Source organism: Magallana gigas, chromosome 7 (assembly GCF_963853765.1).
Source record: "Magallana gigas chromosome 7, xbMagGiga1.1, whole genome shotgun sequence".
Taxonomy (NCBI): Eukaryota; Metazoa; Mollusca; class Bivalvia; order Ostreida; family Ostreidae; genus Magallana; species Magallana gigas.
This window is the reverse complement of record NC_088859.1, coordinates 7,005,228-7,032,837: the sequence shown is the minus strand read 5'-3', so window position 1 is coordinate 7,032,837 and position 27,610 is coordinate 7,005,228. Positions and strand designations below refer to the sequence as shown.

At 32.6% G+C, this 27,610-nt stretch overlaps 1 protein-coding gene across 33 annotated transcripts; it reads left to right on the top strand.

Moving 5' to 3' along the window:
- The first annotated feature begins 812 nt into the window (after nucleotides 1–812).
- Nucleotides 813–25,616, top strand: LOC105322561 (regulator of G-protein signaling 11). Of its 33 annotated transcripts, XR_002198957.3 has the most exons (20): nucleotides 814–1,032; nucleotides 6,312–6,414; nucleotides 9,484–9,650; nucleotides 9,939–9,993; nucleotides 10,367–10,431; nucleotides 12,185–12,261; nucleotides 14,684–14,734; nucleotides 15,618–15,699; nucleotides 15,891–15,992; nucleotides 16,210–16,271; nucleotides 16,520–16,639; nucleotides 16,937–17,140; nucleotides 17,425–17,532; nucleotides 17,885–18,013; nucleotides 18,285–18,491; nucleotides 19,047–19,082; nucleotides 19,802–19,823; nucleotides 21,115–21,165; nucleotides 21,595–21,632; nucleotides 22,565–22,666. XR_002198957.3 is itself a non-coding variant. In XM_011421337.4 (19 exons), exons 1-19 carry the CDS (start codon nucleotides 964–966, stop codon nucleotides 22,624–22,626), a joined length of 1,788 nt encoding a protein of 595 aa, XP_011419639.2. In that variant the 5' UTR covers nucleotides 813–963; the 3' UTR covers nucleotides 22,627–22,770. The 33 variants fall into 33 exon arrangements, 30 of the variants coding, with proteins under 30 accessions (XP_011419639.2, XP_034311990.2, XP_011419642.2 ...); XM_011421337.4 differs by lacking the exon at nucleotides 19,802–19,823 and having other exon boundaries at nucleotides 813–1,032; nucleotides 22,565–22,770; XM_034456099.2 differs by lacking the exons at nucleotides 19,047–19,082; nucleotides 19,802–19,823; nucleotides 21,115–21,165 and adding exons at nucleotides 19,473–19,488; nucleotides 19,649–19,676 and having other exon boundaries at nucleotides 813–1,032; nucleotides 22,565–22,734.
- Nucleotides 25,617–27,610: the final 1,994 nt, after the last annotated feature.

The following is a 27,610-nucleotide window of genomic DNA, read 5'->3' as shown; positions in this document are numbered from 1 at the left end:
TTCAATTAAGCACTTAATAATTTTATATAATAATTTTATATAATCTTGCTGTCCTGTCATATTTTCAATTTTTTTATTCAGTAATTTATTAATTCATTGTACCTTCAGCTAGGGACGTACGTTCAGATATAAACACACTTGGTAAATTGGATACTCGATAGGAAGTTTTGAATTTGAAGCTTAGATAAGGCCAACATTGCAAAAGACTTGCGATACTATATGGATTTAATTTATTAGATTGATGAAATCAACTGCATTAAGTTTTATATATATGGTTTTATGTCTTCCAACCCATCAAGGTGGATTTTTTAATAAGGGATTCAGGTCACGTAACTTACCAGTGTAATCGGCAATGTTGAATATACAGTCCATTGATAATGATAAAATTAATTTAAATTTTTTTTTATTGTAAGTCATTAATACTAAAAAATGTTTTGAACAAAACAATTAATATTGTTTAATATCTCTCTCTCTCTCTTTCTATCTCTCTCTCTCTCTCTCTCTCTCATTTAAAAACTCCAAAAATCATATCTCTTTTTTAAAATTATAATTTGGTTGTATCAAATACTTTTATCATGCATTTTTAAAAATACCAAAACCTAACACCCAAAGGGCCGGGGGGGGGGGTGAAGAGCAATATCTTAAAATGTTATTTTAATTCACATTGCGTTATGGAAGATATTTGAAAAAAAATTAAAACAACAGAGGAGTTGGACATTATCTATAAATATTCAGCAGAGACGGTGCGACTCGTCTAAGATTTCATTCGACTTATCTGTAGAACGATTTAACAAAATTTTTATTATGATTTTTTTCTTCCTCATTGATGGTAGCGGTCCAGATTCAGACAAGAATACTTACTTCCGCATTTTTTATGAACCAATGAGTATTGTATGACGGGTCAATGAGATGCACGCTGTCATTACAAACAATGAAGTCCATTAGAGAACTAGCTGGTCAACAATGACAGTTCAGAGGGAGATGATGGCTGTGGACCAGGATTCTAAACCCAGACTGTCGGTCTTCTCCAAGGTAAGACTACTCAATGTCACACTTTGACATTGAAGAATTATCGATTCGACCTGGGAAAAAAACTATTTCGAGAGAAAATGCATCAGTTTCATTGTAAAAATTAAGGCCAGTTATCAATGGAACATTCGAACTTTAGCATTATTTCTTACAGTGCACATGTACATGTAAAGACAGGGGTATGTCAGCTGGGCTTTATGTATGTTTTGAAATCGTTAAAAACATGGTTCCAGTAGCAATGTTTATACATGTACTTGGCATCAAGATAAAATTACTAAATTTGATGCATTGAAACTAACTTACTTTTAAAACATTAGCAATATGCCATGATTTTACATATTTTAGGTAGACAATGGCTGTTGATGATAAACATTTACTTCATTTTTATTATATATGTAATAGATCCTCATTATATACATTTGAAAATTGTTGAAAAAGGGCTGATTTATCACTATGTGAAGTTAGCAGCTTTTAAGTGTAAATCAGAAGTATGAACTGTTAAGAATATCATAAGGAAACTGTTTCTTTCCTGTTCTCAATTCAGGTTTAAAGCAAATGCCTCAGACAAAATACATTTTGACATTAAATAACAGATAACAAGTTAAGAAGCTTAAAGAAGAATTTGTGTTATAAGTAACAAGTATCAACTATAAAATGGCCTGTTGTCATTTAAATATTGTTAATGGATAATGAAACTAAAATCACATTTTTCCTGTGTTGGTTACAAGTTTAAGATTCTTTTTTAATTAAATGTATTAGAATGATACCAACTTTTGTAAACATCAAAGAACTATGATCAATACTGTGAATTTGAATATTAAAAAAGTGTCAATTAAGCATTGAATGCATATTTTTGGATGTCATCAGTCCTAAAACACACCAAGGCTGTGCAGAAAAATTGAATAATGTGGTATGATAATTTGTCTGCACAGCTTTGGTGTGTTATAGGACTGATGACATCCAAAAATAAGCATTTAATGTTTATATTCATATTGTTTATTTGTATGAAATATTTGTATGTCATCACTTTAAAGCCTTTATATACGCTCTTATTCAGGGATATTAAACATACATAGATCAGCCATATTAACATGTTATTTAGTTTGCTTCCACAACTAAAAATACCGAAATAGTGCCAGAAATTTTGTAGAGAAAAATCTTTTTTATTAAGGGGTAGAAATATTTTAATGATTAGTTTTCACAAGTACAGTCAAACTTCGTTATCTCAAAGTAGATGGGACTGGTTAAAAACTTTGAAATATCCAAGAATTTGGGATATCAGGGTTAATTACTTTATAAGAATAAGTGGTTGGGACTTACAAATCACTTGGACCTATCCATTTTATTTAAGATATCAGTGTTCGTGATACCGAAGTTCAACTGTATTTATCAAATTGGTTATGTAAGTTTGAATGTTTAATTTAATCATACAATAATAAATAAGTTCAAAATGCGTGGTGATGCTTATATTTGTGCTCATGACGCTTAAATAGGCTATTTGTATTCACAGGAAATTGAACATCTCAGATATCCAATGCAAACATAAGGGGAAATAAACACTGAATGTAAATATATGAGTATGGACAACATTATTACATGTAATGATGTTTATAGTTTATTCATAACGTTTAAAATAGATTACATGTATACTTCAAGCAAGACCTATAAACTCATAAATTGGCTTTAATTAGCAAGTGGTCTTGCAGATGATGATAAAGTAACAATTTTTTGTGTCTATTTATTTCCTGTGGTTGTAATACTTGATGAGTGTGGAAAAAACAATCACAGTACATGTATAAGTTAAATCTGTACATTGAAAGTTAATTTTTTAGCTTCACTTATATAAACAAGTCGTTTAATAAATTGACTGAGAAAATCAGTTTGGGTTAAATATGGTATTGTGCTTTTGTTGTATAACAGGTGTATTTATTTTGCCTACTTGTTAATATCTATTAAGGTGGTATGGGACACCTCCATATTGTGACATATTTCCAATCAAAATTAACAATAAAATCAAGTATAATTTTATAACTTTTTTCTCCAGAAATTGTTAACTAACAGCGTAGCCCAATTTAACATTAACTACAAATTGTAAGTCATGAGTTCGTATCCCACTGAGGTTTTTATAAGTTTTACCTTTCCAAAATTTTTTAAAACTTATTTTTAGTAAAATACCAGTATTGTTAAATTTGAAAATTCTAAAACGGTGAAAGTATTATGATTATTTTGTTCGTTTATCCACAACAACATCAACAGGTGTCCCATATTCCACCTTAAAATGTTAACTCTTGCAATCAGTCATTTTGATAGAGATGTTGATGTGTCACATATGCTTGCACAATGTGTGTGATACACTTTAAATTTTAAAAGAGCATTGTTTTATTTTGTCTGATTTGTCCAAGTATGAAAAATTGATCCTGAGAACTTTCTCTTTACACAATCCTAAATCTGATTAGTAGATCAGGGGAATGGTGGATTGATACTTTTCTTATAGTGCTTTTTCAAAATTACAATAATTATTTACATAGACCCCAAACCCATCTCTCTCTCTGTCAAAAACACTCAAGGACTCTCACACCACATCTTGGTACATGTACTACTACTTATAGGCCCATTAGAATTAGGGTAGAAAAAATTACGACATTTTGGGGATATTTATAGATCAAAACAAATCATATTTTGAGTTTCTGGTGTTTATCTTTATTTCTTGCAAAACACAGGAACATAAAAAGGAAATTTAGCTACTGTATATTCAAATGTTTTCTTAGTTTTGAGGGGGGAAGATAATTAGGAATATATAAAAACAATTATTAGGGTAATAGATATTTTAGCCAGTTTCAACAGTTGTGGACAATTGAGGCATATCTCTCTCTCTCTCTCTCTCTCTCTCTCTCTCTCTCTCTCTCTCTCTCTCTCTCTCTCTCTCTCTCTCTCATTTTAGGTACATGCATTCTTAAACTTCAATGTTTGTGATTAACTAGTAAAGAGCTTCAATGCTGTATTAAATGACAGTGAATACAAAGACAGTTTAACAGTCGCTTTATCCATTCTTCATAGCCTGTGTCCCAGATTTTGTTAAGTTGAATACAAGTGTATTTAATTTAATGGGCTTGTGATACAAAGGAAGTCCACAGGATGAATAATAAGATGGGATAAGTCCTTCAGAGATTTATATATATATTTAATAAAAGTATCAGGTTTCAGAATACCGTTCATCAATGTAAAGATTAGTCAGAAATAGGAAAAATTTAGCTCTAATATAATGTTGTTGATGACATGTATCATTTGATTAAGAATTTTTAAAAGATCAATCTTTCATTAAAATACAAGTACCAATCTGTACCAATATAATATGGGCATTCATATATAATTGCTCTTTAATTTCCTGATCAGATGAGCATTTTGTGCAAGCGTATGGATAATTTTGACTCATACATCAATTATACAGTTTTTGATAATGATTTATATATTATGTACTTCTACGAAATGCAACTTAATGGATTATTTAATCTGCTGTTTTATAAAAGTTAATTATTGATATCCATTAGACAAAGGATTGATTAATATATATATATATATATATGTACTTTTCAAGTGTATACAACATTACTGCGTTGATGCTGTGTAGACTTACTGTACATATCCGAGGAAATTATACTGCGTGTACTGTTAAATAAGACAAGCTGAAAGACTTATATATAGGATGAATGAAGGAGTAACATGTAGCTACAGAGTGGCATGACGGAGCACTGAATTGTACCGTATGTAAATCAGAAATTCTCATGGAAATGGATAGTCGTCTCATAAAGCCTCCCAAGGCTCCGTTTGTTAGTAAGGTAAATGAAGTTATTAGAAAAAGATTGAATTTACTCAAGGAAGTTTTTTGAAACAAATGTTTAAAATCTCTATCATATTTCATGTGCAATTCATGCACCTCAGTTGAAATAAGACTTTTTAATACTGCTATTTGAGGATGTTATTAATTTTTTGTTTTTGGAATTTTATATTCAATTTGTAACTTTTATCCTTCTTGAGTTGATACTTTTTTTACCCCCTTTTAAAGTTTGAACTCATCAGATAAAAACTTTGTACTTAATTGATATTGATTTTCTAATGTCAAGGTAATTATTAAAGGTTTACCTTCTCTAATGTCAAGGTAAAAGGTAAATGGCAACAAAAGTTCAAGGTCTGTTGTCCCTTCAAATTAACCTAATGAAAAGTTAGCACATTAATTTATTTGTCTGGAACATTGTGTTTAAGAGTACTGGTATTAAATCTTAAATTGTTCTTTTTACAGTCAACAGTTTATCTGGTCTTATGTCAGTGTGTGAAGTACCAGTAACTGTAACTTTATTTTACCTCAATTTGATTGGTCCAAAATTGGGATGAGAGTTACACTGACTGTAAAAAGCTAAATTATTATTAATAAGTTGGTTTACAGGACAGAGAATTGATCTAAACATCTACAAGAACTTATTTGCTGCCTCTATATCTTTAATAGCTTCATTGTTTATGATAACTTGGGATGTTTATTTTTGGGGGGTGGGGGGGTCTGAGGGATAATTTTGTCTCCCAGGAGGGGTCTGAGGCTCTTTTTTGGTAGCCCATAACAAATGCCTCAAATTCACAATACTTTGGTAGATGAAGAAGATGAGAAAGTGCAAACATCAATCACAAAAGTGCACCAAGGCTATTAAATCTCACAACATTCTCGGGTACAAACTTTCATTTTATTAGACTTTACTAGCTAGTTCAGTTTACTAGTTTCAGGGGAATCCGGACCCCCTTTGCCCCCCCCCCCCCCCCCCAATCTGCACAAGATGTATATGCCTAAATTCGAACTTTAATAAATCTGCAATATGGTTTGACTGTTGAAAATGGGCCACTTTTTTAACGGTCAATATTGTATACAATGTACGCATTTATTATGCCTTAGGTTGAAATAACAGACTCTAAGGAGATAAAACTACATGAACTTATAGGGTTCATGTTTGTTGAGAGGTTTAGAATGTTCAAATATTTCCCTTTTTTTGTTTATTATCTATGACAGACTTTCATTGTTTGAGTATCTCCAAATTTTAACAATGTTTTTTTGTTCCTTTATTCATACATGTAATGTAAACAGACAATACTGTTTTTATCAAAATATAAAAAATTTCTTAATTTTGTTTGACACAAAAAATTTTAAAGGGAAAATTATAGCTTGATTACCCCGTGTATTTTGAATTTCATGTTTTCATATTAATCTGAGCAAACATATATATACAGTAACTTCATTTCAGATGGAGAAGATGATAGTTGCCATGGCAAAGTCTGACGGTGAAACTGGAATTGTTATGAGGGCAAAAAGGAATCTATTTAGTGACCAAATAGAATCTTTCTCAGGTGAGTAATAACGTAGAAAGGACACCATAGTTCAAAGAAGATACTCTGAGATTGTCTGAGAACAACTCCTCAGAAAAGTCATTGTCCTTCTGCATAAATAAGGCTGTTGTCTTACATTATAAGCATAGAGGTAAACAAATGTAGAGAAACTTTCACATTTTTCCAGATATCTATGTATCATATATCAACATCTAGATCTATTTAACATGGATATTGTTAGATACAGCATTTAAATTGATTTTCTTTCTCCTGAGGATTTCTTTATCAGTGTATTATTTCTATTGCATTTAGATGTTAATAATTTTTTTCGGATGTGACTAAAATAGAAAATCACTTTTCTTCTCATAGCATACTCAGGTTTACTATATAAGTACATTTGGGCAAATATTGAAACCCTTCAATACCAGGGTATATTTTGATTTCTTGGGTAAATGGAAAGAATTGGAAGCCATTTTCAAGTCAAAAAATCAACAAAGTACAGAAAGGTGACTGTCCAAATGGCTAACATAATATGAATAAGTCCATTATAAATGGCACAATCACGTACCAGTCATCAAATCGTTGTCTTTCAGGCTGGGTGATGCTGCATTTTTTTTTATTACACATATATGAGAATAACTTTGATAAAAAAATATAAAAGAAACACATTAGTAAACATACTTGAAAATTTGCATTTGAACTGAATGATATTAATAATCTGATGTGAAAAATACATATATCGATTTTTTTTTTGAAGGCGTAATTTTGAGATCTTTTTTTCAAAAATTCATCAAGATCAGAATTGAAAATATGAAGATCATGATAGAAACTCCCATAGTGCCAGGCACGGAAGACTAGATGTATTTTAACTTAATCGTTTGTTGGAGTTAACGGTGAAGTGTTTCTTTGAATGACATGATGAGAGTGTAATTTGGCATTTCCTATGAATTAGGAAATTCTAGTCAATGTGATTAGAAGTCAAGTTTACAAAGTGTATCCATCTTATGGTTGTTTTTCAAACGGGGAAATACAGCTGTGTTATTTCTTCCTTAGTCTATCGTTTATAAGAGTTTGAACTCTGAACTGAAATGAACTGAACTGAAATATTGTGATGATTAAGATTGCATAGCTTGTATACCTCTTTTTAAGAGGTCAGCTCTCCGTGAACCTTTTTAATTTAGTTGATTTATATAATGATGTATGTTATGGTCTGTGAAGTAGTACTATATAGACGTATAAGTTGATATCTCTCCCTCTCTCTCTCTCTATCTCTCTCTCTCTCTCTGTAATGTACCACCATTCTCTCCCTCTGTCAGTTATGGAATCTTATCTATCCATATCTATAACATAAATATAGATTTGCATCCGTCTTTTTCTCTTTCTCTCTTTCTGATAATTTGATTGAATTTTTGTTTGACGTCACACATTGTCCAATCAATTCTTGATGGTGGTGGAAAATAGCATCTGTGTGGCCAAAAATAGAATTCCATTAGTACATTCACTTAATGAGACTGTTCTTTAGATCAAATTACAGCAAATTAAAAGTATCATCTCATACATTTCACAGGTTAATACTTACACCTTTTCAGGACCAGGTAAATTCAGAAGCTAGAAATAAGGGGGGAAAAGACTTTACCTTATATTCTTTGTTTTACCAATTGATTACTTGTTGTGTGGAGTATATCTTTATTATCTTTCTGTCTCAGATATCTGCTGTTTTGATATATGATATTAATTTCACAGAATTTTGCACTCACTGCCATGAATTCTGATGTAATTTTAAAAGCTATTGTAAGTTCTATGTTACTGAATAATTAAAGGTTCTTAATTTTTGTCCCCCGCCGCAACGCGGTGCGGGGACATAGAAATGCCGGGCGTCCGTCCGTGCGTCTGTGCGTCCGTGTGTCCGTGTGTCCGTGCGTCCGTGTGTCCGTCCGTCACACTTTTTTGTAAGCGCTCTCATGCCTACAAATTTTGACCGATTTACATTAAATTTATACCAAATGTTTATACCACTAATACTTTGGTCAAGTTCTAAAATCAGCATTGGTCGATACTTTTTGTTGGAGTTATAGGACTTTGATCACAATAATGACTCTGTTTTATCCAAAAATTGACCTTGTAAGCGCTCTCATACCTACAAATTTTGACGGATTTTCATTAAATTTATACCAAATGTTTATACTACTAATACTGTGGTCAAGTTCGAAAATCAGCATTGGTCGATACTTTTTGTTGGAGTTATGGGACTTTGACCACAATAACGACTCCGTTTTATAAAAAATTTGACCTTGTAAGCGCTCTCATACCTACAAATTTTGACGGATTTTCATTAAATTTATACCAAATGTTTATACTACTATCAGCATTGGTTGATACTTTTTGTTGGAGTTATGGAACTTTGTGACGGATTTATCACACTTTTTTGTAAGCGCTCTCATGCCTACAAATGTTTATACCACTATTATCTTGGTCAAGTTCGAAAATTAGCATTGGTCGATACTTTTTGTTGGAGTTATGGGACTTTGTGACCTTGTAAGCGCTCTCATGCCTACAAATTTTGACGGATTTTTATTAAATTTATACCAAATGTTTATACCGCTAATACTTTGGTCAAGTTCTTTTAGATTGTAGTATTTTGGATATATTTGCGACAGGAAAAATAGAAAAAAAAATGGGTTGTGGGGGTAAAAAAATGTTCCTCCCAACCTCCCCACACATTTAATTCTGGAACAGCCCTGAATGTTTGAAAATATTCCAATATACAGTATACTAGTATACTGCTTGACCGGCGGGGGACCCTGGAATTCTATTCTTGTATTCTTTACAATTTATACAGTGTGCTGTTTCCTCAATCATCAGAAAAGTACTTGTCCTTCACCCTTTGTTTAACTCCTTCTGTCTCTTTCAATTCTATTATGTGCAATATGATAGATGATTGTGCACAAATGTGAGAGTTGGATGTGACTGTAGGAAAGAACTGGTTGTTCAATTATCTTATTTCACATTGCATAATTATTTGACCTGTTGTTGTTGCATGGATCTGTATGTTGTTGTTGTTGTTTAACAGCTTTTTGTTGTCTTTTTCAGGCTGTGATATTGTTGACTGGTTAAAGAGACAGTACAATATTTCTGATGTCAAGGAAGCGTGTTACCTAGCAACCAATTTGTGCCAATATGGCTATATATATCCAATAGACTTTAAGCTGTCAAGTTACACAGTGAAATATGACCGGTCTGCTGAATATAGATTCCAGGTAACTAAAAAGCTGTTATACTTGTTTAATGATTGATATCATTGCTCTGTCTGTTATCAAATTAATACACAGATTTTGATTTGATCCAAAGAAAGCAAAACAGGTTCATATGAAGTAGGTGCATTGTGTGAAATAATTGAAAAAAAAAAAATCAGACCCCTTCCCATTGTATTTAATTAACTAAACATTGCATCACTCAAAACTCTTAAAGTGATAAGTATGGACATTTACAGGTAATCCGGTGTTGATTGAAATTTAAATCAGGTTTTTCCCTTTATTTCAATGCAGGCCCCTTATTTTTGGCCCTTTCGTAAGGATGGGACAGCTGATAGCATCAAATATGGTAAGACATCAACCAATGACCAGCACTAACCCAACTTACTATTGAATCAAATTTATTATTACAAACTTATGAAAGGTAATGAATATACAAAAATACTTAAAATGATGTACAAAATTTGACTATTTTATGATTAAATCATCTGAGAATATTATTTACCAGATATGTCAAACTTGATGCAAAGTAAATCATTGACATTACAAATCATGAAAATTCTGTCTAGCAACTTTTAATTAACTGTGTTAATAAACATCTGTTTTAAACTTACATTTACACTGTACTATAGTAATTTATCGGTATTTATCAATTGAGTGAATTTCCTATCTCACATATTCCTATTTTGTTATTCAGTGAAATGATCATATTACTTTTGTAGCAATATATCTACAGAAAAGAAGTTTAAGAAATAAACAGAAGCATGGATTAGAACCCTACGAACAGGTTTGTGTATAATAAGCACCCTAGCCAGTACTTTGAGTAAGAGTATATGTACCCAAGGGGATACTGGTACATCTCTATCAAGTACATGTACATGTATGGTGTTCTTTGTTGAAGTGGGTATACAAAGCTAAGGCCGTCCTTAAAAAAATGTTTGTTTGGAATTGCGGCATGGGGGTTTCTAGACCCAGGATGTTTTTCAAAAATCGAAGTTCAACTACCAGTAAGGAAAAATTGGTAAAAAATATAAAAATCTCTTTCTAAAAAAAGTTCTGTATTTTTGGCTAAAAATTTTTATCAGCGGGAGAGTATGTCAATGAGGCGGGAGGCAATTCCAGACAAACAATAATTTTATTTTGGCCTAAGTTTGGAGTGTGTGGTATATAGAGTGTGGATGATTTTACATGTAGGTCTGTTTGAAGTAGCGACACACGTACATGTATCATGACAATGGTGTAAACATGTATATCTAGGTCTATATTGAAGTGGCTCTTGGTGCAGATAATAACACAGTGTTACTGCAGTACACACAGTACATTGTACTCTTGTTTTATGTTCATATAAGTAATTCTTTACTCGGTGACAAATGCTGTGCACATTTTGCAGTGTTTATCGATAAATTTAGACTAGCTCATTTCAGACTAGGTTTTATCTGAAGTACTTTTATATATACAAAAATATATATAAGCACATGTGTAATTTATGCTATTGTGTATATTTATGAAGTGAACTACACTTTCAAATTGATGGGTTTTTACTCAATCGGATAAATACACATGTATACACACACTGCCAATACGTAATGTTAGAGATTGGTAGAGACATTCATGCTTGTTATTGTGCATGGGAATTTGATAAATTTATTGATTTAAATATGTTGATTGTGGTTATATTTCCTGGTACGTCAGTTTATAAATAACTAAACTATTTACATACAAACATATGACACAATATATGCAAAGGTCCCAATGGCTGTTATGATCACAGTCAATCTCTTAATGTGTTCATTCTTGTGCAAAATGTAATAGATATACAGAGAGATGCAAAAGATGACTTAGTTTAGCTCAAAACTAGCTTGCTTCTGCTGAGTAGATTTTGCTGAGTATTTATAGTTTAAGAGATAGTGTTTGTGAGTGTGGGTACAAGGAAGATATCCATGACCTGCTGGTTAACTCCTGTGGATGTCATACACAACAGGAAGTCAGCGCTATGTTGAATTAACGCGACACAGTGAGCAGGCAGTAGATGTTGTGATAGGCACACTACATTCACAGTTCATCATCCCTCTGTACATTCACATAAAATCTTGATTTTTAAGTGAAGATGATTTTTCATCAGAAATCTAGATTATATTTGACATGCACATGATTATACAAAACCTACAAGACAAACAAACTGTTTTTAAAATGTGACAAGTTTATAAAGGAATGATTATATTTAATATCTAATGGAGCTTGAATTTTGAAATGTTTAATGATTTATTTAAAACCCGAAATTGGTACAATTTAAAGAACAGTTACACATTTGTTTGTGTTGAAATGCATGACTTTTGAATAGAAAAAATATTGGTTGATTTAAACAAATTTCCAATGAAAAATTAAAAAAAAAAATAAGATTATTATTTTACCTCTGACACTTTTCCACACCTTTTTTGGCCCTTTTTCATAGATTGTCAGTAACAAACCTAATGAGTAAAATACATGTTGATGATACTAGGTAACAAACACATAAATATTAAATGTTGTTTTTATTGTAGGAGGCATTTGACAAACTCCTGAAGGTGTTTGCTGATAAAAAAGAATTTATAGAGAAGCAGGCCAGGGAGCAAGTCAGGTATATTGCAGTGTTTCTCTCGAAAGTGTTTTTACCTGGTGATTGGAAAGGGGGGCATCTTGTACATTTTTTTACTGCAGTAATGTTGATTACATTAAAACAAGATGTGTAATTCTGTACACACAAGAAAATTTTATAAATACCACAGAAGATTCTAGTTCTTGATCTTAGTTGTAATGATGCATATCTCAGAAGAACCGGATCTCTTGTGTTTCAATTCTTTAGTGAAACTTGCACCTTGTATTCCTGAAGTGCAGAAATTGCAACAAAACTAGAATTGAAAGGTCCTCTTTTTTATTTTCTATTACCAGTAGTTTAGTACAATACAACAGCTGATGATGAACACTATATATTATATTTACTCTTTGACATGTTTATTATTGAATGGCTCAACAAGCTTGATTTAATCCTTAACAATGGTTGATATTGACCTATTGCAACAAAGGTATTAGATATAATTCGATCATAACAATCGGCCACAACAATCGACCACCTAGGTGACGTACATGTTTTACAGTCATCACCTGTGTGTTTTCTTGTGTTGTTCATAAACTTCTTTTATGAGTTTGAAACAATTTTGGTACTTACATTTTTTATTGGTAGGGTATTATTAATTGTTAAAATTAACATTTCTATCTTGAGTGTTAAAGAAAAATCTGAACATGGACCAATAGTTCTATTTAGCAGGGAAACCTCAACTAAAATTAAGAATACCATGACCCGTGGATCAGAAGTTTAAGTGCTGGGGGGGGGGGGCTGTATTTTAATGAAGATGGGTTAATTCTTTTAGAACATGAAGTAGGCACATTGAAAATTATGATGAGCAAGTGAAGATGTACTAACAGTGAAGCACAACCAGCTTTGAATTTTTGTCTGTTTTAATTTAAGCCATGTGTAATAACCAATCAAACGATACAGTGTTATCTATCCTCCATGAAACTGTATCTGATATATTGAATATCCAGGAAACTACAGGTGACACTCGATGGCTCGAACTTCGATCTCTTGAAGTTCTTGATCTCTTGAAGTGAAATCACGGTCCTGATTTTTTTCTCTTTATAACTAGTAAGCAATTTTACTCTTGATCCCTCGAACTCTGATCTCTCGAAGTTCTTGATCTCTTGAAGTAAAACCTGGGTCCCGTTATACATTTTTCATTGTTTTTTACTCTTGATAACTTGAAGTTGTTGCTGTGTACACACGCGACCGATCAAGCGTATAGTTATAGCTCTGTGTGGACCTTACCTGGATGGTCGAGTGAATAAATGGGGTCTAGCTTGGTAGTGTTTATTGGTTGATTACATAGGTGACACTGCTCCTTGCTTCCTTCAAAGGGTAGATAGGTAATTTGTAATTGATCTATTAATTTTAACAACTTGTGAAAATTACGTTATATTAAACTGCTCTTTACTTAAAATACTCTGTAATTAAGGAAACATAATATACTTAGAAGTTTTTTAACGTGAAAAACCCACTTAATATCCACACAACTAAGTTCTGTTTTGTTTAAATTGAAGTAATGTAGCAGAAAATACAAATAAAATCATGTTAGACTATCCTTCAATATTATAGATATAAACTTCCGGCTACTATACTGTGGAATTATTAGAATTCGTGGTGGCTCAATTTTCGTGGTATCCATGGGTAGCCCTCTCCCACAAATTTACATCCTCAACGAAAACAATTTTGAAAGAGTTAGTTTTGTTTTTTTTTTACTAAAACTGAAAACCCACAATCCATGAAAATTGACCCCCACAAATTTAAATGATTCCACAGTAATTTTAGAACCAAAATGACCGGAACAAAAATTTCTGCATTTTTTTAAACTTTTGATCTCTGGAACTCTTGATCTCTCAAAGTTTAATCATGGTCCTCTGAAGTTCGAGTTATCGAGATTCACCTGTATTCAGAAAGTTTGCTCTAAGATTAAAAAGAATCAATATTTAGATTCTTGAGGTGAAAATTGTATATATATTGCTGCTGGCAGGTATTATTGCTTGATTTGAAAAAGGGGTAAAAGCCAATTGGATTTTTACCATAATATTGAAAATTTTAGTTATTTCCCCTTGTAAGATTAATCAATAAGGCAGCACTGACACAGTGTGAAACTAAACATTAATTTTTTATTGCTTACCCTGCATTTTGTAAATCAATTGTACAGACCAATTGATTGTTTAAAATTTTTTCATTTGCCTTATCAAAAATATGTACGGTATATCTAGAATTGTCATTTAATCCATTGATCATAGCTTAAAAAGCTTTTCTTATACTCAGGTGACTGTTTTTCAAAAGACTAAATTATGCTTAAATACCAATGCTCTTCGGCATATTTCATAAAATATTTTGATGAAATTGAGGAACATGTATAAATGTTCAATTTTAATGCATGCCGCTTCACATTTTTATGGGTGACATTTTACAGAATGTCCAAAGCAGGGCTATATTTTTATGGCCATCAGGCGGCTTCAGTTAGGTGAGCTATGCAGGCCCTTGCCAATAGCGTGCTCTGGTTTTCACACACTTTCCTGTACACAGTTTTCTTCAGCTTTGGGGTTTTCTCTCTGCATACACAGCCTTAGAATTGATCAAGTGTGTGCCTTTTCATGCAAGCACATAGAAATAGCATGGGACATTCAATCGTATAGATTTGATGTCCTTCATAAAAAAATTGTATTTCTCTCTCTGTCTCTGCTTAAATCAAATCTTAAACTCATGGTTTTTTATGGTTAGTAAAAAGGATATAAGATTATATCCAGATAATAATAAGCTTTGCTCTATATTGCTTCTATAAATGAGATTTACACCATCCTGTTGACAACACGTTTTCTTTCATCGACTTACACTTACCCCTGCTAATGGTTCATCATCAGTTTGCACATCCATACCAATGTAGATCGTATAGATCAGAGAACAATGCATCAACAACTCACTCATGATGTACAATGTAAAAATATCATCTCATACCATTTGTCCCTTGGAATTTTTCATTTTTTATCTAAATTTTCTGATATTACTGCATTTTGGATAGAATCCCATGTTTTAATCGCATAAGCCAATAAAACCACATTTAAATAGCCAACCTACAAACTTGTACTCATTACATAAATATGTGCATATACAGAATATGTGCATATACAGGTAATATGGAAAAGTTGCATTTGAAAATAAGAATATTTTAAAGATTATATGAAAATAAATGACTGCAATACAAGTAGATGTTCACCAGTTTATCTAAATTTTTCACGTCGGTGTTGCTTTAAGCTTTTTGTGTCTTTTTTTTCATAATAAAGAGGTAAGTGTCACATGTACTCCTTAATTTAACATCTTTTGTGGAACGATCAAATTTTTTTTTTTAGTGAAGCGAAGAAGCAGCGCCGGAAAGAGAAGATTTTGTTGGATCTTCAGGAGAAGGCCTTCTGGAGAGTACACAGACCTCCTGTAATTAGAATTGTTACTCATTCTGATAACCGTTCAATCAGTTTGTGTCAATCTATTTAACATACCAGATATATCCTGATTAAGTTTGTTTGTAAACTGTAGTTGTTTTGTCTATATGTAGCTTATAGGTGTTGATATATTAACTAAACCGTAGTTTGCTTCTGATTATAACATCTTGATTTGTTTCCTAGCCTGGTTGTATTAAGACAATGGAGGAGGGACCAAAGAGATATTTCCAACCAAGTCAGATGGCTGCTCGAAGACGAAAGAACAAAGAATCTTTTAAGGCTGAGGTACATTCTATCAAGAGTTAGTTCCCCCTTTTCAGAGCAAGATTTCATTTACTGAACTAGTTGAAGTGATGGAAATTAAGGTTCTTTTGGATTCCTGTACAAGTTCTAAGGATCACTATGTCTGTGCAGCATATTTCCCGGTTGTATTTCAATTAATTGTAAATGCAGTCTATGTTTTATTTATCTCAAAATATTTTTTTGTCTCTGAATGTTAAAGATCACATTCCTGAAAAAAGCCCTAGAGAGACCTAAGCCAAAGTTATCCAAAGTCCTGGAAAGGTAAACTTTTAGAAAACTGCCACAAGGTGTCTCAGTCTGCATGTACTTATTAACCAGAGTCTCTTTTTTAACTTGTTAACTCTGTAATAAGTCTAATAATGTACTTACAACAATCCATGAAAATACTGTCACGTGAAAGGTTATTTTCTTTCAATTACTAGTATAGAGGATTTCACCCTGTTTTAAATTCATTTTGACACAGTCCATGTTGTACACATGTTGATGACTTTGATTCTCTTCTTTTTTAGTTATTTGACCTGGAATGAACAATATCAGGAGTATGATCCATTTTTGGATCCAAATGCAGCGCTTCCATCCAATCCCTGGGTCTCGGATGACACACTGTTTTGGGAAGTGACCGACACCCTGTAAGAAAAGTCAAAATATGATGTGACTCTCAGATATGTCAACTGATGTCTTACATTTGCATTGGGTCCTTTTCTTTGTCAGTAAAACTTTGAATTAGCAAGATAAGAGAATGAGCTCTCTCTCTCTCTCTCTCTCTCTCTCTCTCTCTCTCTCTCTCTCTCTCTCTCAAGTATGTGACAATGCCACATGCAATTTATCTCTCCCTCTAATGGGATTTTAAATATCATGTTCTGCTGGGTTATGAATTCCAAGTTTTGTTGGCTTTTTAAATACCGTACATTTAATTTTTGTCATAGTGTGAAGATTCCAACAGAATTACGTGTCAAGAAGTGGGCCATTAGTTTCTTCAATCTGGTGAAGGATGAGCAAGGGTTGCGGGAGTTTGAGGACTTCCTACGCAAGGAGTACAGTCTGGAGAACATCCGGTTCTGGAAGGAAGTGGAGGACATGAAGAACGGCCCCCGCTCTGCCATCGAGACCACAGTGGATAGGATATGCAGGTCTACATTTACTTGAGTATTGATAGGAGATAATACTCGATCTATACAGCGCTGGACTGATTTTGTCCTGTGTTGTTTTGGCTGAGATATGTTGAAGTAAATTTGTAGGAAAATTGTATAACAATTTTATTTTAGCCAGAAGTTTGGAAAGCTGATATTGATATTTTCGAAATAATGATTAATTTTCTCGAAAAGACATTTACATCAGTTATGATGCAGATTATACTAGAAAATTATGTAGATTTTTTTTTTTATATTTCTAATATGCTATTTTTTTTAAACAGCGAATTTTTATCAAAGAATTCCCCAAAGGAAATCAATGTAGACAGTAAGACGTTAGAGATAGTCAACAAAAGCCGAGAGGAGATGAGGGGGAAACCTGAGTCCATGAGGTCAGTCACTCAATAAGAAACTACAGTTGAACTTCGATTATAAATATTCAAACAGAGAAATCACATCATCTGGTCAATTCAAGAGATACTACTTCATGTACTTTGTTATTACAAGATGAAATATCATAATATTACATGTAATTTTCTTGAATTTTGAAATTAATATTGATAACTACCATAACAAGGGAAAGGAAACAGAAACAGATATGATTAAACATATATTGCCTAACTCCCCCCAGTTACTCCCAATTTTCTTTATTGTGGCTAAAGTATTGGTATGTTCCACACAATTTTGGGCCTATTCTACAAATATTTCCCAATATGTGAATCAACTTTAACATCTCATTTGCAGGTACATACTGGATCCTGCTCAGGAGCATATATATTTACTTATGAAAAAAGATAGTTACCCACGATTCCTGCGATCGGAGCAGTATATTAATCTGAAGGAAATGGCCCATAACCAGCCATTAAAGAAAAGGTTTGTAGTCTTAGTCTTACTCTTCTTGTACATTTCAGTTCCAATTCTTCTTTCTTACCATTATGAATGAACAGTCAGATTAATTTTAATATGATATGTAAAGGTTTATTAATATTTGATGTATTTCTAGAAACTTTTAAAGTTTATTTTTTTTGCAACTAGTGTAAACACATAGGAATTTAAAAAAAAATAATTATTTTTTTGTTTTGAACTTGTAACTTTCAACACAAGTACATCTGAATTTTAAAGAGACCATGATGAATTTATATAGATTCTTTGCGTTTGGGAGTGGAAAGACACAGATAAAGAGACAGACGCCTAGTCCAAAATCACCACGACGAAGCACCTCGAGTGAGAGAGAGGTGAACTCTGACATCAGTGGGGATTCCCCCATCCACTCCATCAATACACCAATGCATTCCTACAGCACGGGCAACCTAAAGGACATGGACATGAAACAGACCCCCACTTCCTCTAGGTAGGTGTCTGACACTACAGCCGCATGGGTTCTATAGGCTGTAGAGAAATAAGTAAAACTCTTATACATTATGTGTTTATTATGAATGGTAGATGTGTGTACTTATACAGTGTTCCTATATCTTTGATCTTTGTGTTCGGTAGTTTTTCATCTGTAAGTACACATGGACAGGGGGTGATACCAGTAAGTAACAAATGTCTGGTAGAGCAGCGTTATTAACCCATCTACATTACAATGCGTGAATTATTGTCATCATCTGCGGCTCTATGGCTTTGGAAACAATTCGCTTCTCTCTTTCTACACAAATGAATCTGTTCATGCATTGATCATTTTGATGTTAGTATTTACTGAAAACCAAATAAATCGATATCACTGAGACTGAATTTCCTAGAAAAAAGATATCTCCCCTCTAAGACATATAAAATATCTATAAATTTGTAAGATTGTTCTGTTGGGAGAATATATCTTGAAAACTCTCTGATTCATCATCAATCTAAAGCAAGTTTCTCGTAAGCTTTCTGATATAACATGTAAAAATATGTCAATTTTGCTCAGATTTCTAAAAGGCTCTGATAGCAGCCTCCTAAAGAGGTAAGGCTGTGTGACACCCATTTGGTTTCATTAGATTGGTTACCTGTTTGTGCTTTCAGGCTTGAAGTGGATTTATTGTCACAAGTGAATAACATACAGCAATTGTTGCACACTAAACCATTCTGATTTTGTTTAGTTTTAATGTTGTAATTTTGCATGCAAGTTTCATTTCTTATAGCACACTAAAATGCTTTAGTCATGACTTTGTAGAATTTTTAAACACTAAGTAAACTTTATAGAAGTTAATTGACGTGCAAAAAATGTGATTGTTATGTGATTAATATGAATGCATGTGGCACTTTCAAAAATGTTTAATTGTGACCACTTGCATGTATATGTTGTTTTTGGACACTATGAGATATTTATATATGCATTGTCCCCCCCACTTAGATCTGTACAAAACAAGGTAAAACTTTTTTTCACATATACATGTATGGCCGTATACATGTCGTAATAACCACCCTATCCACTACGTAACATATGCATCATAAGGGTAGACAACTGCAGTGTACTAGCTATCATCCACATTTTCACACTGTTTATTAATGTTTCTCCATTTTGTAAAGGTTCTATATAACACTGGACTAGTACAGAGTAAGTGTCATCACCTGGCTGATCTTTCCATCAGCTCCTCCTTCAGCACTTCATAATCTTTTCTCTACTTTTTTTTTTTAGGTGTGTAGGTTGAGATTTGACATACTAGCTTTTTATGCTTTCAGGAAGAAATTTAATCTTTTGAAGGTTTGGTTCAAGATTTACGATTCTTTCTTTTTTATTATCTTCTAATAATGGTGTGGGGATATTATTTATCCTGGAAAATTAATGCTTCAGTAATTCATGTTGCAGATTTTGGGGCTTTGCGAAATGTATAATCATAAACTGGGAAATTGATATTCATGTAACGCTATTAACATTGTACATATGTAACCAGAGATATATGAACAAAAAGAAAATGGAGGAAAGGAAGTAGGGAGGAAGTTAGCTGTGCTGAGCAATGCTTCGATCATGTAATCACCGCCATTGTCTACAATCACAGCCCAATAACACTCACCTCAACAAACCTTTGATCAAAATTTCTATATTTCCATATGTTGGATAGACACCAATATTTCCACTATTATTCCTGTGTGTGAGAATTCCCAGTCCCTGTACTGTTGCTGCTATGGCTGAGTGAGTAGAACTCTAGCTTGGTGCATCAGTTGCCCTTTTTGTGGGGTTTGTAGACTGGAGAATTCAACACCTGGGACACTTTTGACAAAGATTGTTTTACATAAAATACATTTGTTGTTGGGCTCGGATGGTGTATTGGCCAGATATAAATGAATCCTGGTGAAGAAGATTGGTGACTAACCCGTGCCTAGCCACTGTTAACAATGAGCCAGCGCTTTGTAGTGCTAGCAGCGTGTGCTTGTCTGTCCGTAGTATTGAATACCAGGCATTTTAAATTTAGTTGTAGTTTAATATAATAGTGATTTCTTGGGCAATGGGATGAAAAGTTAATCTTTTATTATATTGATTGGACAGATTTGAATTTGATTAAAAGTGGAAATCAATTCACAAAAACATGTACCAAGAAATGAAATGATCAAGATGATGTACCAGTAGTTACAAAATATACCATAATTAAAAATGTTCATATTAATTGGTTACCAATTCTGTCCCAGAGAGGTAAAGGGAAATAACTTGCCTTTTATTGCTAATATGGCAGCTTGAGGTTTTCCCAAGTTGGTTAGTTCTAGATGCATGAAGTTTAAAAATGTTTTGTATAGAATATTTATTTGAAAATTTGATCAACATTTTTTTTCTCCAAAATAAAGTTGTAAGTGGTAATGGAGTATGTTTTGAATTATTGACATTTTACACTAGATAGATTTTGCTCATTTTTTTCAGAATTTGAAAAAAAGTGGTCAATATCCAAGGAAGAATAATATAAAAAGTGATAGTTACATGTATGCTTGGTAATGTTGTCAAAAAATATTATGTTTAATGCTTATTGAAAAAAAGGTAATTGTAACGTCTAATTTTTTTGAAGCTTGAGAATTAGGCCCACATATACTATTCAAGCATCCCCTCCGACTGTAGGGTAGGTATATGAATTGCCATGTCCCCTCTATCAGTAACTGTAACTCTCCTCATGCTCAACCATCTATAAATCTAATACTTTTCAAAATCCTTCACTTCATTTATCAATAAGGAAGAACTTATCACATTTGTTTTGGTACTACCTAAGTACATAGGTTTTTTTCTTTGTTGATTCTACCCAGCATATTAGTTTGGGTTTTTTAAACCCAATTTCTTTAATATACTAACTACTTAATTTTAATAACTAACAAAACATACTCCACCACATGATGACAGAAAAAAAATCTATCAGTTGAAGCTTATCAAATAACAGCTAATTTCTTGTATGTGAATGTTATAATACACTGCTGTATTTCTAGTGCACAGTAAATTCTGAGATTTTCTTCAGAAGTGTCACTTGTATTTTCTCCTAATCTAATTGTACCCACAGGTTATCACAGAGTAGATTTCCAATCAGTAAAAGACAGGGTAAGATGGAGGGGGTAGAATCAACTGCTTCTTGGCCATGCTTCATTCATCTCTGGCTAATAACAGTATAAAACTGCATCCTCCATGAAGCATAACTATGCTGCACTCAATAAAAGCATAAGTGTATAGCACTCTTGACAAACCCTCACTATATGCCTGGGTATAGCCACCAGTTGTGCTGGGTCTTATGTCTTTGCCCTGTTTGGAAAAAAATGTATGGCTTTTAGATTGGCGATGACTTATATATGTTTTTTGCTCATTGGGACATTGTTCTGTTTACAAGCAGGTGGCAGGTGTATCTACAAGATATTTACTAAAAACTATGGCACTAACATTCTAGCAGCTTTTATTTTCCTCTCAACACTTTCTTATATTCATGTACATTGTATTTCACACATTTTTGAACAAGTATTTGTGATCATATCTTTAATCATGTGATTATTCATGTATTCATATTTATTTCAGTATACACATTAAAACATTTATTCATTATCTTTCTGTCTTTTTTTGTCATGGCCTTTGTGAATGTAGTTAAGATAAAATACATGTACTGAAATCATTTATTCATTGCATAATAACAATTATCAGATCATATAAGATTTTGTATATTAAACCAAATCTGAAAATACTGATATGAAGATTTAACTCCCTTTGTGCATGAGTATTTATAAAGAAGTTAGTTGTTTCTTGAATTTGATGCATGGCTAATGTATTTATCTTATAAAGTATTTTTAGTCATTATTATTTAATATTTTATTATCAACATGTGAGACTGAGTAATCTTAAAATATAGCAATTTCAATGAATTCTTTCGATTTATTAAATACTTGAATATAATACATATTTTGTACTAAAATTTACTTTCAGACTTGTACATGAATATAAGTCCTTTTGGTGTGAATGTCAACATAAAATAACATTCTGTTTTTCAGTGGGTTTTCCCCAGGACAAACTAGAAGGCGCTCAGATGAACCGGGCCGCACAAGGTCAATGAACGCAGGAGACCCGAGACGAAAAAGCAACCTGGAAGTCCCACGCTCATTTCCGATCTCTGCAGAAAAACGAAAATCTGATGCCACACTGCTAAGTCTGAACGTCCCTGCCAAGAATAACATTGTAGCTCCCTGGGAAGGGAACCAGTAAAGCCACCAGCACAAACGATGCCACTGAGTAGAGAATATTGGACAGTAAATTTCATAGTAACAACAATTAATAATTTGCATATCAGTGCATTAGTGAGTTTTCTTATAGGACAGTTTTGTTTTGTTTTGTAGACAATCATGTTTTTAAGTGACATTCAAAATGTGAATAGTATTAGTGCAAGTGCACATACCATTGGTTTTGTTCTTTGAATAACCCCCACCCCCATTCAGTCCCATCCTCATCTAATTGTGTGATATAGATTTTGACCTATTAATTTTGCTCAGCTCAAAACCATTTCTCTGATATTTTTTTAAATATATTTTTGCCACTTTACTTTGTGTATGTACATGTTTTAGGTGCTATATTCTAGCTATTACTTGCTTACCCTTATGTGCTTGAATTCAACAATGCCAGTTTTTTATTACAAATGTACCTAGAAATGAACCTTTCGTGTTTTATCAAAACTTGCATGCTATTTTCTGTTATTCTAAGTATTATGAATATTGAGAAGTATTTCTAAGAATTGACAATTAAGGGTTATTTTCTTTTTTTTGTTATACTTCAAATATATTTTTTCTTTTTCTCTCAGGTATCAGTATATTATAGTGTTCACAACACTTCACTTGAAGATGTACTTAAATTTTTTTCTTGCCAAAAAACTATATTTATAATATTATGGACATCAAAACCTGTCATTTCACTGTGCTAAAATATTATACACGACATGCAAAGCATGTGAAGGCATCCTGCGTTTAAATAATTGAAAACCAGACACCAAAATGAGAAAAGAAGTCGATTTTGCGGTGTCTGTGTTAAATTTCCATTATCTGTACACACTGTGCATCTGTAGGTTAGTTTTCCTCCTTAGGTAGTTAGTAGAACTTAAAAAATTCCACTGTGATGTTCCGAGTTGATGAGATGTTTATAAACGTGTTGATGGTTTTACATTCCACGCTTTGTTTGTATTAGATACACTATATCAAACCAAGACGAGGGATCTCCACACAGATCTTGTATTATTCCATAGACCACAGAATTGTTGTGTATATGTACAAACTTTTGTAGAGTTTTACTTGCACTGTGTGTGTATGGATTAGTCACCAGGTGACATAATATAATACATGTACAGAGAATCACCATGTGTAAATTATTTACAATGAATTAGAGAAGACTGATAAATATATTGAAAATTGTTATCATGTTTATACACATGTACATGTAGTTGTAACAATCTTTGAGACTTTGTTTCAACAAGTTAGCCACAAAATTTAAAGAAAATAGCTCTCTGCTTGTAAATGTTACATAAAACTGTTTTTCACCTCTTGAAAAACTGCAATCATAAAAAATGAATGTTTTGCATTAGTAAATTTTCTGTTTTATTTAATATTGTTGTATAAGAAAGGGTGTCACATCTTCTGCAGAAAGATGAAAACATTAGCAAGTTAATCATTTATGTAATAACTAAGATAGGACTTTTTCAATAGCAAATTTTATTATTGCTTTGTGATAAAAAAAAGATTTATAAAACCAAAACAATGAATTAAAATGCATAAACCCCTTTCCAAAACACTGTATTTCATAACACTGAACTCAATAAGAATTTTGTCAAGTGACGTGAATGATTTTCAAATTTTGGTGCACCACATATTTTAAATTTAGTCAATCCCATATTTAATCTCCTAACTAGGTGGCAGCACTGTCTTGAAATAATATATTTAACCTCTGTCCATCAGTGAAAGAGCTAACCATGTCTCTCCTCTCATACACAGTGTTCTAACAGTCTTACAACTGTGTTACCTTTATGAATTAATATTTAATTCCAAATTGTATCTATAAACAAATTGTATATCTACCTATTTAATGTGTCTAGTCTTATATATATACATGTACTTTTTCCAAAATCCAGAAATTCTGTATCAATATGTATTAACGTTATGCTTCATTTTCTTGTGTTCAGCCCTTTTTACCAGATGTTCTAGTGCATAAGCACCGATATTCATAGGGTGTAGTTGTACATATTAACCAATGTTAATAGGGGATATTATGGGTGAAGTACTTATAATAAGTGCAATATTATTCTAGTCAGTTTTGTTTCAATAATTGTATAGCAAAATACAAACAAACCATGCACTTATATTGCATGAATGTTTAAAGAGACCAACAGATTTTTTTTAAAATCAACTTTTTTTTATATGGACACCTGTTAAAAAACAGTCATTTAAGGCACAGAATGATGAATTTTTTTTCTTTGAATTCTGCAATTAAATAATATATCTATTGTGAAACCTTAGTTTCTATAGTGTTCAGTGAAAATCACCTGGGACAAGAATGACAGTGTAGGTATGTTCTGTATTACATTTTCATTCCTTTGTGGTTAGCATACCATAACTGTTGATCTTATGCAGACATGTACAAAACTATCTGTTCTGTGAATGGTGTCCTTATTGTGAAATCTAAGTATAAAATGGTATCTCTGGCAATTTGTTAAAGATTTTTCAGAACCATAGAAAGAATTGCTATGTATAGTTGAGAAATGCATCTGTAGATAATTATATTCTATATATTAATTAATAAGCATTTCACAGCATAACTAGAAGTTTTATTGTTGATGATGCTTGAAATATTATTTTATTCATACAGTAACAACAGATAAATATTAATTGGAATAAAATTCTGCTGCATTTATATTTACTACAGACAATACTGATGCACTGTACAGCAACCTGTTAACAAAACATTGCAATATCCATTTATCTAAATGATTATCAAATTGAATTGTTTTTACTAAAACAACAAGTTTGCTTTATACTCATTATATTAAAACAAAACTCTTTAATAGCTTGTGTTATTGTATTCTGCATTGCCTGAGCACCATTGGGCGGTAGTTTAACCTGTGTAGGATCTTATCTGTAACATCACCTATATTGTACTGTAACCACACAGGTTATTTATTGGGGACTGGGGACTCAATGAGTGTTATTTAGTCCACTTATAGGTCATGTTTCCTGTCATACACACCCAATCAAATCAAATTGGAAACTTTAGGGGTTTTTTTTTGTTTTGCTTTTTGAAAGCATTGAAGGATGTTTCCACTTTTACTCATGTCTTATGATGATAAAGAGTATCAGTGATTTTTCTAGACAGTTTTGCATCTCTGTTAGTATCTCAAATTCCTATCCTTTTAAAAGTTTACTCTTTTTACTCATTACATGAACCTTAATCAGTCATTTAATACGAAAATACATCGTAAGCTCTTTGGCAGTTTGCCCGGTATACCGTATACTACACCACACCAGTACGCTGCCAAATACAGCCGAATAAAATGAAAACTGCCTCTAATGCAAGAACACTAGCCTGTTGGATTTACAAGAGTAATAAATTTGACTTGAAAGAAATGGTAATTCCACAAATACACACTTCATATGACGACACCTCGGATGTGTACATAAATGTACCACAACAGTAGATACATACATGTACATAGTGAGCGTTTGCCTCTTGTTAAATAGCGATTGGTTCTAGAAACCTTTGTAGGCGTCTACGCTAGGCTCTTGATGGCTTCAAAGATAAACACTTATAAAACAGGATCCGAGGTTACATTACTTCTATATGATACAGACAGACAACTGTCTTTTACCAGTGTATAACTGGACCTACGTCAACCGTATAAAATAAGCAACTGAGCCAAACTAACATAAATAAATGTTTGGACAAGTTAATACCATGTCTCAACGTTTGAACTTTTATGTCAGCTGTGTGACTTAACTGATTTATTTTTCAATGGGTCAGGGAAAACGCCATTTATACTTGTTTGAATATAGTTTATTGTTTATAATCATTAACATCATATCCCCATCCTTAACCAAAACATTTATTTACGTATGTAATAACCTACTTTTTAATATCAATCTTTTGATAGATAGGGTATTTTGAATTTCTGCATATCTTCAACCCTTACTCGGTTTATATAATTTTTATGAATGTCTTGATCATGCGTTTTTTAGCTCACCTGAACCGAAGGTTCAAGTGAGCTTTTCTGATCACCCGTTGTCCGTCGTCCGTCCGTCCGTCCGTCCGTCTGTCCGTCCGTCTGTAAACTTTTCACATTTTCAACTTCTTCTCAAAAACCACTGGGTCAAATTTAACCAAATTTGGTACAAAGCATCCTTATGGAAAGGGGATTATAAATTGTTTAAATAAAGGGCACAGCCCTTTTCAAAAGGGAGATAATTGCGAAACAGTGAGTATAGGGCGCATGTCTTTAAAAATCTTCTTCTCAAGAACCACTGCACCAGAAATGCCAATTTTTACACAAAAGCTTGTATATATAGTGAAGAATCTAAATTGTAAAAATCGTGACCCTCGGACCAAAACTGGGGCCCCAGGCGGGGTTCAAAGTTTAACATAGAAATTCATAGGAAAATGTTTTAAAAATCTTCTTCTCAAGAACCACTGCACCAGAAATGCCAATTTTTACACACAAGCTTGTATATATAGTGAAGATTCAAAATTGTAAAAATAGTGACCCTTGGACCAAAACTGGGGCTCCAGGCGGGGTTCAAAGTTTAACATAGAAATTCATAGGAAAATGTTTAAAAAATCTTCTTCTCAAGAACCACTGCATCAGAAATGCCAATATTTACACAAAAACTTGTATATATAGTGAAGATTCTAAATTGTAAAAATAGTGACCCTCGGACCAAAACTGGGGCCCCAGGCGGGATTCAAAGTTTAACATAGAAATACATAGGAAAATGTTTAAAAAATCTTCTTCTTAAGAACCACTGCACCAGAAATGCCAATTTTTACACAAAAGCTTGTATATATAGTGAAGA